The sequence below is a fragment of the Hordeum vulgare genome, chromosome 2H (assembly GCF_904849725.1).
Source record: "Hordeum vulgare subsp. vulgare chromosome 2H, MorexV3_pseudomolecules_assembly, whole genome shotgun sequence".
Lineage (NCBI taxonomy): Eukaryota > Viridiplantae > Streptophyta > Magnoliopsida > Poales > Poaceae > Hordeum > Hordeum vulgare.
This window is the reverse complement of record NC_058519.1, coordinates 628,033,928-628,048,046: the sequence shown is the minus strand read 5'-3', so window position 1 is coordinate 628,048,046 and position 14,119 is coordinate 628,033,928. Positions and strand designations below refer to the sequence as shown.

Below are 14,119 nucleotides of genomic sequence, written 5' to 3'. Positions count from 1 at the left end.
TGGATAGAATGAGGGCAGCAAACAACATAAACAAATCTTAAGATCCCTCTGATATTTGCAACACACTTGGACCAGCAAAGATTCACTCACCAAAAGGAACCTTTTTCACTTAAGTTCAGTAGTACCTCCAACTAGTCAATATAATAAAAAATTAACTAACAACATTGTTCATCACTAGTAACAGCACCCCATTCAATACAAGTTCAATCAATAATAACTTGAGAGCTGGAACGTGCAGGCAATACCAATCTAATTTTGGTTGGTAAATAATAATAGTTCAGGTAATCATTTAAGACATCCTGGTTAACATGATCAACTATCAAGCACAGCATAACCTATTAACGATAGCTCACATATTCCACATAATAAAGGTTCACATAGAATGACTATAATTAAAATGTTCATAGCTTCCAATGCCTAATAGCACAATACATCACGAAACGGCAGCAAAGACAGTCTTCAAAAGATGGACATGTCCAGTAGCAAGATAGCCATTATCATCTTGAACAAGCTTACACACTGCCCAAACGTCCTTGTTCCTATTCATCAGGATAGTGTCTTCGAGGTTATCAAGGACCAAGCTATAGTAATCCCCACTTGATAGCTACCAAAGTTGCACTTATGTTTACTTATGTTCCATTTTTGAGGTGTGATGAAGAGAGCATGAGTACTTTCAACAGACTGCGATGGCGTATAGGCCTCCATGAGAACTTTCAACTGTCCATCCAATTCCACAGAAACTACATGCCTTGACAGGTCAAGGTAACCAGCTTTAGCCATTCCACCTTCTAAATCAAGAATTACAACTTGCCCAGCAATATCTTTATCAACATCCTGAGGTAGTGAAGAGCAAACAACTCGCCCACCATGTGGAAAAGGCAATGATCCAGCTTCAGCTGTAACATGCACACTCAGGATAGTGGCCTGGACCGACTGTTTAAGTTGCTCATTGCATAACTCCACTGTGCAAAAGCTATTTTTGGCTACCTGCGGGGAACTGTCACCATTGTAAAAGTAGAATGCACTGATCAATGCTCTATCTTCAGATTTTGTTACGCCCTTTACTCTTAGTTGGATTTCGATGTAAACAGTCTCGATCGACACAATTGCACGGACCGGGCCAGTCAATCGCAAGAAAGGATCCTATGAGCATCACCATTGCCATTGGCTAATCAACAAGGGATTACAAGCAACAAACAAAATACTAAGAGAAAGGAAATAGTATTCATACTTGTTCTGTGAGGATTTGGCAGAAATTCCTTCTACGAAGGAAGATAGGGTTGCGACAGCGGTCCACAGCATCTCGGGCCGCGACCACTCCGTACACCTCCAATGGGAAGCTGATTTTGTCCCTAAACAAGATTTTGTCTGTTAACGAGATTTTGACGGAGTAGATCTGCAAGGTACTCCCGGCAGCAGCTTCAACTGGGATGCGGCTTGGTGTGCAATGTGTAAAGAGCATGGGGCTCAATATCGCTGCATCCAAGTTAAAGTATGAGTTAGAGATCTAACATGAACTAGAGTGGCAAGATTCCATTTACGATCCATTCAAGAAGAATAAAGCAGAATCAATATCGTTGCATATTGAAGTGGAGTAAATTCCAAATTGCAAGAAACCAGCTTTTCTTGAGACATGCAGTATGTCAAAAAGAAAACTAACTACCACCAGATAACTAGCATACATGCATGTTGACTCACTTTGGGCTTCGAAGCTGTTGGTGTTGCCCCATGTACGTTCCCAGTAGAGTCGGTAGGCAGTGAATCTCTTCTCCTCCATCTCCATGGAAACTTTTTGGTCTCCACAGCCTTGCCTGCGGCTCTCCTCCTTCAACTTCTCCATGGCAGACAAGAAGGATTCAGATTTCAACTCTATGATCATGGATTTCACTTTGGAGTCGAAGTCTGAGTCCATCCGCTGGAGCATACTGATACGTTCAGAGATCCATTGCAATTCGCAGATACGGCGTAGGTATGGTTCACAGGTAAACATAATCATGGTTCTCATTACATCTTTGTTTTCTGGGGAGAAAGCTCTCAGTAATTTGCACATCTCACGCCACAGCTCATCAATCTGCTTGGAGAGCAACTGTAGCCTGAAGCCGAAGCTCAGCACTGCTAGTGCTTCCTTCCGGTTCTGTTGTGCTTCAAATACGATAGCAATGTCACCGGCAACTTCTCTGAATTTCGACATGATCTCACTGGTAAATTTGGGTAGGGAGGACAGATTGTCAGCCTGGCCAACGATCCTCCCCTGTGTCTCCCTTGCGACCAGATCAAGCAGCTCCTCACTTTCTGCGTCTTCGCCTATCCACATCTGGGTTTGTACTGCGGCACGATGGAGCAGATCCTCGAGTTCTAGGGACGCGGCACTCCTTGGCTTCGACTCCTCACACCTCATTTCTATCTCACCGCCGTCGCCAATCTTGCTCTGGGTTTCCAACGATTTCAAATCATGACAGGCGTTCTGCATAGCGCAGATCCTCTTCTGGGTATCGGAATCTGACTGACGGGAGATCTTCTCAAACAACTTGAATATATCTGATTTCAACCCAAGCAAATTATTGCGAACTGCGGAGATCTCAGCCATCTTGTCCTCCTGGACCTGAATCCAGCGGATACTCTCATACACGGAGATTGCAGCCAGATAGAGCTCCTCGCTTAACACGGACTCGCCACTACAACCACTTGAATTCCCTGCGGTCGCCATCTCACCGTCTGTCGTCTCGCCGCCGCCGCCGCCGCCACCAGTTTTTGTTTAGGGGAGGGCAAAGGTACCGAGTAGGGTTTTCAGATAGGATGCAAACGGGGGAGTGGTGATATACTGTCTTACTCAGCCCGGCCCAGTATATCGAGACGCACAGGCCGATCGTGTTAGTTTTGTAAAAAAGCCCCCGAGGTTTTAGATGTTCAACCCGCAGTCTCTGTTTAAGTGACACTTTAGAAAAACGTTTCGTTTTTGCGTAAAAACCATTGCAATTGTTAGATATTATGTCTGCAACCCTTATCCCCGACCCCGAGCTCCTCCTCCTATGCGCCTCCTCCCCGACCTCCCTCGCGCGTCGTCCGGCGTCCGGCAACGTCGCCGCCGATTCCCAGGTCACACCGCCGCTCCCCTGCCTTCTCTCTTTCCCCTCTCTCTCTCTCTCTCTCTCTCATCTCATTTTCTCTCCTTCCCTCCAGGAGCTCAGCGCGCCACGGGATCTCCACCGGCCAGATCCGGTGCCTTCCTCCCGGATCCGCGCGCCATCCACCTCCTCTATCCGATTCGGCGCCACCCAACCCGCCATGACCTCCACGATGGCGCCCGCCGAGATCCTATGCCGGCCATTGCTCCAAAACTTGGTTATGAAACTTCAGATAAGGCTAGATGTGCCAGAAGCGACGAGACTCTGGCCGTGCCACATGTTCGTGGTGGCTTGCATGCAGCGGTACAAATTCAGAGTAAAGTCTTTTTCTTTGCACCTTCTTTTGTTTTATGTTGCCTCCTTTACCAGGGATAAATTGCGAATTCAGGAAGCATTGTCTTCCATCACATCATCCTGATGATCACCGGCTATTGTAGAAAGCTGCAGCAGCACATCGTCAAGAGGAGCAAAATCAGGACTTCACAATAGAACTGGTGATGTATGCCTGCGATTGTTTGCTCTCTTGTGCACTGGTAGAACTGATAGAAAGGTTCAGAGGGGATAGAAAGCGCTAAGGAAAGACAGTTAGGCTACAGGTTATGGCCTATTAAAATTGAACGCTCCTCTACCGTTTACCGAAATATGTATGGGGTTCTTTATATTAAGTGGTTATAGGGACAAGAGCTTACTTAGTGACAATTTATTTTAGTTCATGCTTTTGTCAACTGAACTGAACAAATTTTATTTGCCTATTTCTGAATTTATATTTCAGTAATATTATGGATTCAGTTTGTCTTGCACATGTATGGGTCTCACTGGTTGTTATTTTCAAAAGCCTGTCTAATGAATCTTTACTACTGAGCTTTTTATTTGTGACATGATTATAGTATACACCTGACCTTCACATTCATCTTTTCATGCTTATGTAATGCTCGGCGGTTCCGATCTTTCCGGCAGGTTCCTGTTGGAGACATTGTTTGAGAAGCTCTACCTCTCTAAACCACTACTTTGCGCATGAACTTGAGCAAGGGGGATATATATCGGTTGTTAAGTTTTGCCCCACAAGAGAGGAGCTGGGCGCTGCATCTGGCTGGAAATTGGTGTCAAGTCCCATATGCAAAGATGGAGCAACCTCGATGAATAGTGCAGCAGCCCGAGCAATCAAGTTCATGGGAAATCGGCGGCACAAGATGCTTGTTGATTACAACTATGAGCAGCTGAAGCAAGGGCAAAGAAAAAATATAAGCCTCAGACTTGGTACCCAGAAAAAGAACGAGATTAAGGAGCAAAAGGTGAGTCATAGCAGAGATAAGTAAGGAATGATCAGACTATCTAGAAGTGGTTCGTGTTGCATCTAGCCAAATTCATCAACTTGTTAGGGCTGCTTTGGACTCAGCTACTCGAGTGACTGCATTTGACCTTAAAAAGCCTCTTGTGGAAATCCATGATGGCATAGCTGCAGTGCAACAGCTTACTAATGCGGCATGTCTCTCCCCGCAGAAGGCACATATCAACATAACTTGGAGTTCCGACCCATCGACTGCATCGCCACTGTAGGTGCCGCCTAGGTCCAGTGCTCTGGATTGACTTTCCCCCGTGTTCCTTTATCCCCTGTTTTTCTCATGTGGTGCTTGCTTTTGTTGCTCAGTAGCTTCCTAGCAGCAGTTTAGCTTTCTTTGATGCACCTATATGCTTGCAAGTTGCAACCACTCACCATGTTCACAAATTATCTATGCTGCGATTTTTATTGTATAATTGGTATGCACTTCATAGTATATACTACTTGAGTACAATTTAGGTTATGTCAGTGTGTTGACAGCTATGCATCATTTAGAAGTATGCTGCAGCAGCTGTAGGTTTATAATCAGGGATAACATATCTGCAGATGGTTTATCGTTCTTATTATTGCTGCTATGATTTACAAATTGTATATTCGAATTTCATGTTTTCTCTTATTTTCCCCAAATACAATTGTTTTGGCGGCCCATCTGGGCCTCCGGTGGGAGTGTTTACCACTCTCCCTGACATAGTCGTCGAAAAATAGTTGTTTCGCCGTAGTCCCTGAAGCTTTTCCAAGTGTTGTTCTCTTGGTTCCGGTGTGTGTGACTCTGAATCTGATCTCGTCTGATGTGTGTGTGTTCCTACTTCCTACTAGAGGAGAGTAGGGCGTGTGACGTGGCTATCCTCGATCTAAAATAGGAAGCTCCAGTATCCTTAAACTAGATACATCCTATCACTTCACTTATGAGGCACAATGCACCAGATTAAATGGCTTAATTTGTTCTTGCGGTATGATGTTGTGGTATGAATCATCCTGAAGTTATATATCGGGCGTCTCCTCAGAGAGTTAACAGCTCTGAACTTGGTTCAAGCGCAGGTGGTGGCCATGGTTACAGCTGCGGCAAACGTGATCAAGTTGATTGGTGTCTCTTATGGGTGAAACCAACACAAGTCCGCTGTTGGGTCGTTTGGGCCACTCATTACGTTACCTGCTCGAGGCTTGCAAGTCTCGTAAAACTTCTACAATAATGTTTCTTGATCATGCAACTATATATGCTACTACCAACTACTACTGCTTACATTTGGACTACTATCGATTATGTATGCCACTATCCACATCAGGAAACTACGTACTATTAATCAAAATTTGTATCCAATTTGTTTTCCAATATCCTGACCGGTTGAGTGAGTGAAGTATCTTTATTACAACAAATTATCTTTAGAAAAATATTTTTTCCCGTTGCAACGCACGGGCCTTTGTGCTAGTTGAGCTAAAAAAGCTACAACGAGATGTTATTTTTTTAATAAAGACACCCAAAGTGCATCTTAAATCTAATTAAAATTGAGAAAAACAAAGATGGTACAATAAATACACAACTGGACGTAAAACGATATAAGTAAAAAATATAATTACATTAAAATGAAACTAGTCTTTTTCTTTTATTGATTGTACGCCGTTCGTCGCAGGTTAAAAAATGCACTGAATCAATAGCTACAAAAAACGACACTCGTAAACGTTTTCGTCATACAAAGCTTTAAAGACCGCAATAGTCATTCGTTCCTTGAGACGAGATCTAGAAATCATTGAAATAACATTAGTTGGAGTATCAACCCAAACAAAACAAACTTGCAATCCATCATCATCAGTTTAGAGCATTGAAAAAATCGGATTAAATCAAGAAAAATATGTCAAAGTCGCTATTGCACCCTTTAGGGATGCTTACAGCAAGACGCACCTGATGCGCAACGCGACCGGTCCGGGACATCTATTAGCCGTGTTTTATTTTCTTTGTGTTTTTCACGGTATTCTCACTGTTTGATCTGGTTTTTTCTGTGTTGTTTTTTAAGTCTCGTTTCCCCTGTTTCAGGGTCAGGTTTTTATTTATATATTTTTATTACTTATTTTATTTCCTCGTAGATTTATTTTTATTTTTACTTTTATACTTCATTATATTTTCTAGAAAAATTTACAAATTTTATTTTTCTTCTTTTCTATATGATGGTTTACTCTCTTTCTTTCTCGCTTTCTTTCTTTCTTTCATATATTTTTTCTCTTTGTCGGTTTTCAATTTTTTACAATTCTTTATTTGTATTTATTTTATTTAAAAAACTCGGTTTCCACAGCTTTCCTAATAGACTATGTACATTATTTCCTTAAATAGAAGTTTTGAACATATTTTCTAATACATGGTGTTTTTTAATAAAAAAATCAGACACAGAGGAATATCGGGATCAAATTTTTTTATAAAATAGTAGAATTAACATTTCTCGTATACAGAATAAAAAATAGAATAAGAATAGGAATGTCAGAAAAATAATTCACACACATAAAAAATACATGATAACATACATTTTCGTATATCAGGAACAATTTTATATACGCGATTTGTATTTAAATATAAAATAAATATTTAAAAAATGTCGGGATAACGTCCACACGTGTGATAGGAGCAACAACAGTCTACACGTCCAATGATCACATGTTGCGCCACACCATCGCATGCATGTACAAGTCACGAAACTGATGATGTCATCTGGAATCTTTTGTCTTTTTAGTTTTTAATTTTTTTATCTTTTAAATAAAAAATCCAACTAAAAAACATTTTCACCATTAAATATGTCGAGACGTATCAATATGTTTCGATGGCTTTTTTTGGGTTAAAAGTTGTCATGTCCATTACACATAAATTGCCATCATGATTACACTGTAGTTGTCATGATATATTTCAACTACTTTTTTTTACGTTTAAAATAAACTTTGACATGTTACAAAAATGAAATTAACAAACTAAACTTGTCATGATGTATTACTAAGATTTTTCATGATTCATGAAATAATTTTGACATAGGTTCACAAGTAACAAAGAAATATGCCATTAATTACTTTAAAAATGCATGGTCACTCGCTCAAATTTGTCATGAACCACAAATTAAAATTGCCATGGTGAATTACTTAAATTTGGCATGATACATGCACTAAAATTTATCATGGTTCCTACAAATTTTTTTCATATTCAAAATACTTAAATTGCCATGGTAAAAATAATAAAATACTCAATTTGTCATGACGAATTACTAAAAAATGACATCATCCATGAATAAAAAAATTCGTGGTTAATTACCAAAATTTGCCATGGCCAATTAATAAAAATTGCCATGCAAATTAGTTGAAATACAATGGTAGCTTTATATATAAAAGAAAAAACTAGATGAAACATGTCGTGACAACTTTATTGTAAACTCTATATAGCAACTTCAGTGTAAACATGTGGCAACTTGTGCCCCCCCCCCCTCAAAAAAAAGTTATCGAAACATATGAATATGGGATCTAGTTTTGAATATCTCGTCGAGGCGGATTTAATGGTGAAAACAGATTTTGAATTAGATTTTTATTTAAAAGTTAAAATATTTTGAAGTCCGAAAAACCAAAAAGATTATATTGATGCCATATATTTGATGTGGCAAGATGGATGGTTATGGAGGTGTGTGGACCATGTTTCCTCATGTCACACATGTGGGCGTTACTATTTCTGTTAAAAAAAATGTATTTTGATGTTTACTTTTATTCAATCTACGTTGTACATTTTTCATATACATGAGGAATATTTTCTTAATACATACTTAAACATTTTTAATATACATGATCAACATTTCTTTTTCATACACATTGGGCGTGTTTGGTTGCCCGCATTAGTCCTAACAAAGCTAGCGCGGGAAGAAAATGGCTTGTTTAGTTACATGTGTTCACTTTTGACATGCATTGTGCGGTGTTTAAAGCAACTACTAGTGAGGCCCGCTAGGAACCTTAGAATCAACAGTTTTTCCACTGTGAGGGCCGCGGGATGCACGTGGCGACGGGTGCACACGAGGGAGCCACATTAGAGATTTCACATTGTTTTGCGAAGCGCCAACAATAATTATCCTCACCGCTCTTTCTCCCCTCTCTCCATTCTCCTACTCTCAAACTGGTGGCGGCATTCAACGAATCGAAGAACAGCAAGGCGACCACCAGCCTTCATCACCGACATGAGAAACATCACCCGCAGAACTTTGGCAATGACGGTAAGCCTTATTTTCAACTCCTCCCTTATTGTTCCGTATTCGATCCACGTTTAGATTCGGTCTGTGTAATCCATCTACGTTTAAGGTCAATGGTGAATCGAGGTAAATAGCCATAGGATTGTTCAGACCTTTGATATATCTTTTTTATTGATCTGGTGTTGGAACATAAAAGGGTATCATGCACCTATTTCTCGAGAGGTGACCCTGGGTATCGAACCCATGAGAGGAAGATTCCCTTGAAGCGATGGTCTCTAGCAGGCTTTTATCAATGTAAAATCTAGTTTTTTACCGGATCAACGAGCAAATAGTGATTCAAACACTTATAATAAAAAAGGTACACGTATATAGTATTATTGCTTACAACCATGTATTTGCACTGGGATCAAATATGATATTAATTTGTGATCGGGAAGTCACACATTGAGATTTGTTTGTTTCATATTAGAGTAGGGGATGTGTCCAAATAAGATCTTGACCAACACGAGTTGTGCATCAAGAATCAGTTGTCCTACCGAAAGCCTATCTGTCTCGTGGGGTTGCCCTAATAATTAAGATAATCAAATAAGACAAAATCATTGGGTGTTTTATGACTAAACCTCATGAATCCCCAAGGATATGATCCATGTTATCCTACAAAACATTACTGTCACCGGTGTTTGGTATAACACTTCACAGTACCCTTTCTCCTAGCCTCACCGGTGCTCCATCTCCATGATCCTGGGTACCTGCAGGGATGAATATCATGGACAAGACAAGAGGCACTTCACGAAACTATTTTATTTCACACATAAGGGACGTTATGTCAAAGACTTCCATTGACCCCCTTAAAAAATACCTCGTGTTGCAAGGCTCATGCCTCAACCCATATGTAGTGCCCCAGATGTAAACCTTGCCATATTTGGAACCTATTGCATGTGGGTCCACCTTGTCAGTGATTTGATGTATCCAATTGTGCCATGACCTCATGTGGTGTCCCTTGTATTTTCCTTCCTTCCCATGCTTGCATGCATAGCATATCATTGCATGCCCTTGTCTTGTGTTGTTGCCATATGGTCTAAGCATTTCATGTGGTGGTGGTGATCTTGTGGTTGCACCTTGTGATGCCTTGTGATGATGTGCATGTGGTGTATAGTTTATGTGGGGTGTGCATGTGATAGTGTGTGCTTAGGTTTCAAAACCATCTCCACCCCTCCTCTCTATTTCTCCTAGGTCAAGATTCTCTTCTCCCTTCCCTATTTTAAAAATGCCCATGTATTAGTGTATTTTGTGGAGGGTGCCAAGATGTGTTTTTGCTGTTTTGTATCTTAGTTTTAAGGGTGCAAATAAATCCAAAACAGTAAAGAAATTGTTGTTTTGCATTTATTCAAAATTGCCCCAAATATTTATTTTCTATTTATTTCAAATAGGTCATAATTCCTTATGACCAGGGGCATTTTTGTTTTGTTTTTAACCCCAACAGAATTGCCACTTGTTTTAAAACCTTTTCTGTGTTTGTTTAAAAGAATAAAACCCCTCTCAGGGCCCTCCTCCTCTATCTGTTGCCAGTAGCGCAGCCGCCGCACGGCCCAGCCCATTTCCTCCCCTCGCTCACGCGCGCGGCGCGTCTTCCTCCTCCCTTTCCAGCGAGGCAAGCGGCCCCACATGTCATCCTCTCTTTCCCCTCCCCTCTGCTCCACCGAGAGGAGCGACAGCACATGGCCGACGGCACGCTCTCGCCTCCCCCTCCCTCGCTATTTAATCCCTTGGTGTCCGTGCAGACGTGTTAGGGTTCCTCCCCGCCGCCGCACCGTCCAGATCTCGATCCCCCTCTCTCCCTTTCGTCGCAGCAAGGTGAGGAGCGCTCAGGTCCGCCATGGCCGACGGGTAGAAGGTCGTCACCGCCGTCAATCTACTTCCTCCACCTCCTCTACGACGGCACCAACAGCTCGAGGACGCCTCCAGGAGCCCGTTCCCGGCGCTAGATCGACCTCCCCCGCGCTGCGTCCACTGCTTCCCGGCGGCGCTTCCCCTCCGACGAGAAGCTTCCTCGACGGCCTTCTTCCTCTACTTCCTCTACGAGCCGCTCCCTCCTCGACTCGTACGCGAGGTAGTGCTCCTCCTTCCTCCTCCCTGTCCCAGATCGGGTGCAGTAGCAGTAGGTTCGGAGCGCGCTTGCTCTCTGTCGCCGGAGCCGCCGCTCGCCGTCGTCACGACGTTGTCGAGCCCCCCGGGTGTAGTTAGTTTGTGAAACGAGTTCGTGCGTGAGTGGGCTTCCTCCCCTCCACGAGACGTTGGCCGATTTAGCCTGTGTCGCCGACGAGCACCTCCCCTGTTCCGGCCGTTCGACGGGCAGCAGCGGTGCAGAGGGGAATACTCTTCAGGGTTTCCCCCTCTTATCTGTCAGACTCCCGATCCGTAGTGTAGTGGTAGCGATCTGTTATGCCTGTTGTGAGGTGCTGGGTTCGATCCCCCTCGGCACCTTTTGCTTATTTGATTTTTTCGGCACAGTATGTTGCAGGGTAGCCTTACCTTGCCTGACCCCGCTGTTCTGTCGATGAGAGGGCAGTAGCAGAGTGGTGTGGCTCTGTTGTTGCAACCAGTGGGTTCTGGGTTCAAATCCCAGGGTGCCCTCCTTTTTATTTTTTCCTTTTGCTGTAATTTTTACTCCCTTCTTGCTGTTGTTGTTCTTGTGACAAAAGCATAGGTGGCAATGACATTTTCTTTATTTTTCCTTTGCTGTTATATTTGTGCTAGGTGATGTAATGTGTGTGGATGTGCTTGTGAGAGGTGTATGTGATGTGTGTGCATACACATGAGTTTAGTGGCACTAGATTGTGTGTGTATGGTGGTGCTACTTATTAGATGATCCTAGGAATATGATAGCAAGTGTAGATATAACATGTGTAGGTTCTTCATTGTTGTAGGTACTAGCACATGATGGTTGCACTAGGTTGTGTGTGTATAAATATAGTAGATCTTGTTCTAGTGTTGGTTGCTTTGATAACATGTGTAAGTGTGTGGTGTGGATCTTGAGCATGATGTGCTTGTGGGTGAAGTGGAGTAGATGTGTGTGTGAGAAGCCTTCCACCTTTGCAAGCAAGCCTTGCACCTCCACATGACCATATGTGAGAGGGCATGGTATGTTGTTTGTGTGGGAAGCTTAGTAGTAGGGGTTGTGAAGTTGATGTGCATGACACAAACATGGGGTCAAACCCCCATGTCACTTTTTCATTGTGCACATGAGCTGAACCTTTGTAGTTGTTGTTATAGTGGAACTACATGAAATGATGCCCTATTCACTAGGCATGATTTGGAGTAGTTTCCTCTTTCTTAATTTGTGGTCACTTGTACCAATTAAGTGCCCACATTTTATATATGATGTTGGGGTAGAATCTCCCAAGTAATCCAGTGGTGAAGTTAGTTTTGCCATTGGGATACTTTATGGAGTTGACATATTCAGATTTGTTGCAAGTTTGCTCTTTGTTTCCATGGAATAGGTGGAGCCCAAGAGCATGAGCTTTTGTGTGATAGTAGTAGGGGTTTTGCTGTACACCATAATGATGTCATTTATCACTTGGTGTAACTTGTGTGCAAACTATGCCTAGACAAAGTGGGCATGTGGCTGAAAATTCCAGCTTAGTGAAATCTGGAATTTCACTAAGTCTGAGAATCTGGAAACATTTTCTTCTCCTATAGATGAGGTTGTGCTGGTCATTGTGTTGTGAACTAGCCTTAGTTCAGTGCTAGGATTTTGGACCTGATATGTTTGTGAAGCTCCCTGTTAAATTTCATATCATTTGGAGTCTTATAGGTTATGTTTTGCTTGCTGTCAAAAAGCTTCGGAACTAAGACAGAAAGTCAGGTGCAGGAATTTTCACTAAGTCCCTGAGATCTGATGGTTTTGGGAAAGTTTGTGGCCTTGTATCTTCTAGAGTTTAATTCCTTTTGGTGTGATTCTGGCTGGTGCTGGTAGTGTTCTTGGTTGGATACAGCCACATATATTATTTGTCATATTTTGAGGGCTGTAGCTATGTTGCATGTAGCTCACAAAGAGCTAAGATGCAGATTATGACAGATTGTGTAGTATAGTCATTTTGATGATTGTGGGTGATTAGTTGATGTTGTGGTGTTCTTCCTTGCTCCAATCCATTCATGTTGGGTTGTTATATGTCTTGGCAACCTTGGAATACCAGATTTGTGCCATTGGAGTGTGTGGTGTTGTTTTTGACACGTAGGGCTTCATATCTTGTTTCGTTGATTCCCGTTGACCCGTAGCTCCGTTTGCTATGTTCTTTATATGGTTTTGCATCATTTTCACGAGACGCATCTGTTCATGCCATTCTCATGCATGTCAAAATAGACTAGTGTACAGTTATGTCCAGAAACTTGTAGTAGTTTCTTTTGCTTGTGCTAGTGATAGAAATAGTGATGCATGCTCATTTTTCATCTCATGCATCATGTGATTGTTGCATCTTGTGGTGCTGCTGTTCATTGGTTGTTATTCTTATGTTGGGTAGCACCGGGATCGGAGAACGAATACGTGGAGTCAGGAGAGTACATGCAGGACGAACCAGAACCATTCCAAGCTGAGGATATCACATGCAAGATGATATGACCTTGATTCCATCTCTAGACTTGTTATGCTAGTTTGCGTTGCCATGTCATATTGCTCGCTGCCTACCACTGAATTATATTGCCTCTTGATATGCCATGAACCCAAACACTTATCCCTTCCTAGCAAAACTTGAATGGCTAAGTAGGTTTTGCTCAGCTACTAATGTTAGCGTTGCTAGATGCAGGTGCTTTGACTCATGTGAGAACATGAGCTTGATATCATTACCTTAAATTCTGTTATTTAATTAATGCACCTATATACTTGGTAAATGACGGAAGGCCTAGCCTTTTGCCGGGTGCCTTGTTCCGTTATTGCCGCCTTAGTTACCGGTTACCAGTGTTTGATTCCATAATGATCGCTCCTAACACGTTGGGGGTTGTTATGGGGACCCCCTCGATAAACCGCGTTGTGCTAAGGCTTGTCCGGCAGGACCCAACATTGGTTTTAATCTGCTAACCACATAATAATCTGCATAGGGAATAGCTACCCCGAGGAATTTAATCAACAGCCCGGGCCAGTGCTCCTCATGAGTGTTGGTCCCACCTAGGCGATGTCCGGGGCCCCACTGGTCACCCAGAGGTTTAGCCATCCCGATGTCTAGCTCATCCGTCGTGTCCTGAGACTGAGATACGCGGCTCTTATCAGGGTCGTCGACACAACGGGAGGTCCTGCTAGCCTTGCCTTACCTTAGCGGTATATCTTGCGTATAGGAATCCGAGTGAAGCTTTGGTTTCCCCGAGAGTTGAGGTTTTCCTCTAAGGAAACCGACGAGATCACGAGATTCGTGATAGAGGATGCCTTTGCGGCCTGTGTACGTTTGTGATGGACTAGTTGGAGC

At 42.6% G+C, this 14,119-nt stretch overlaps 2 protein-coding genes across 2 annotated transcripts; one reads left to right on the top strand and one right to left on the bottom strand.

Annotated features, from left to right (window-relative positions):
* Positions 1–314: 314 nt before the first annotated feature.
* LOC123430971 lies at positions 315–2,789 on the bottom strand. Its single transcript, XM_045114794.1, has 3 exons — positions 1,699–2,789; positions 1,232–1,476; positions 315–1,143 (listed from the first exon to the last, which is right to left on the bottom strand). The coding sequence occupies exons 1-3, from the start codon at positions 2,705–2,707 to the stop codon at positions 547–549; spliced, it is 1,851 nt and encodes a 616-aa protein (XP_044970729.1). The 5' UTR covers positions 2,708–2,789; the 3' UTR covers positions 315–546.
* Positions 2,790–3,024: 235 nt separating this feature from the next.
* Positions 3,025–5,792, top strand: LOC123430970. The gene is made up of 5 exons (XM_045114793.1): positions 3,025–3,096; positions 3,181–3,441; positions 4,083–4,417; positions 4,626–4,678; positions 5,503–5,792. Exons 1-5 carry the CDS (start codon positions 3,030–3,032, stop codon positions 5,534–5,536), a joined length of 750 nt encoding a protein of 249 aa, XP_044970728.1. The 5' UTR covers positions 3,025–3,029; the 3' UTR covers positions 5,537–5,792.
* Positions 5,793–14,119: the final 8,327 nt, after the last annotated feature.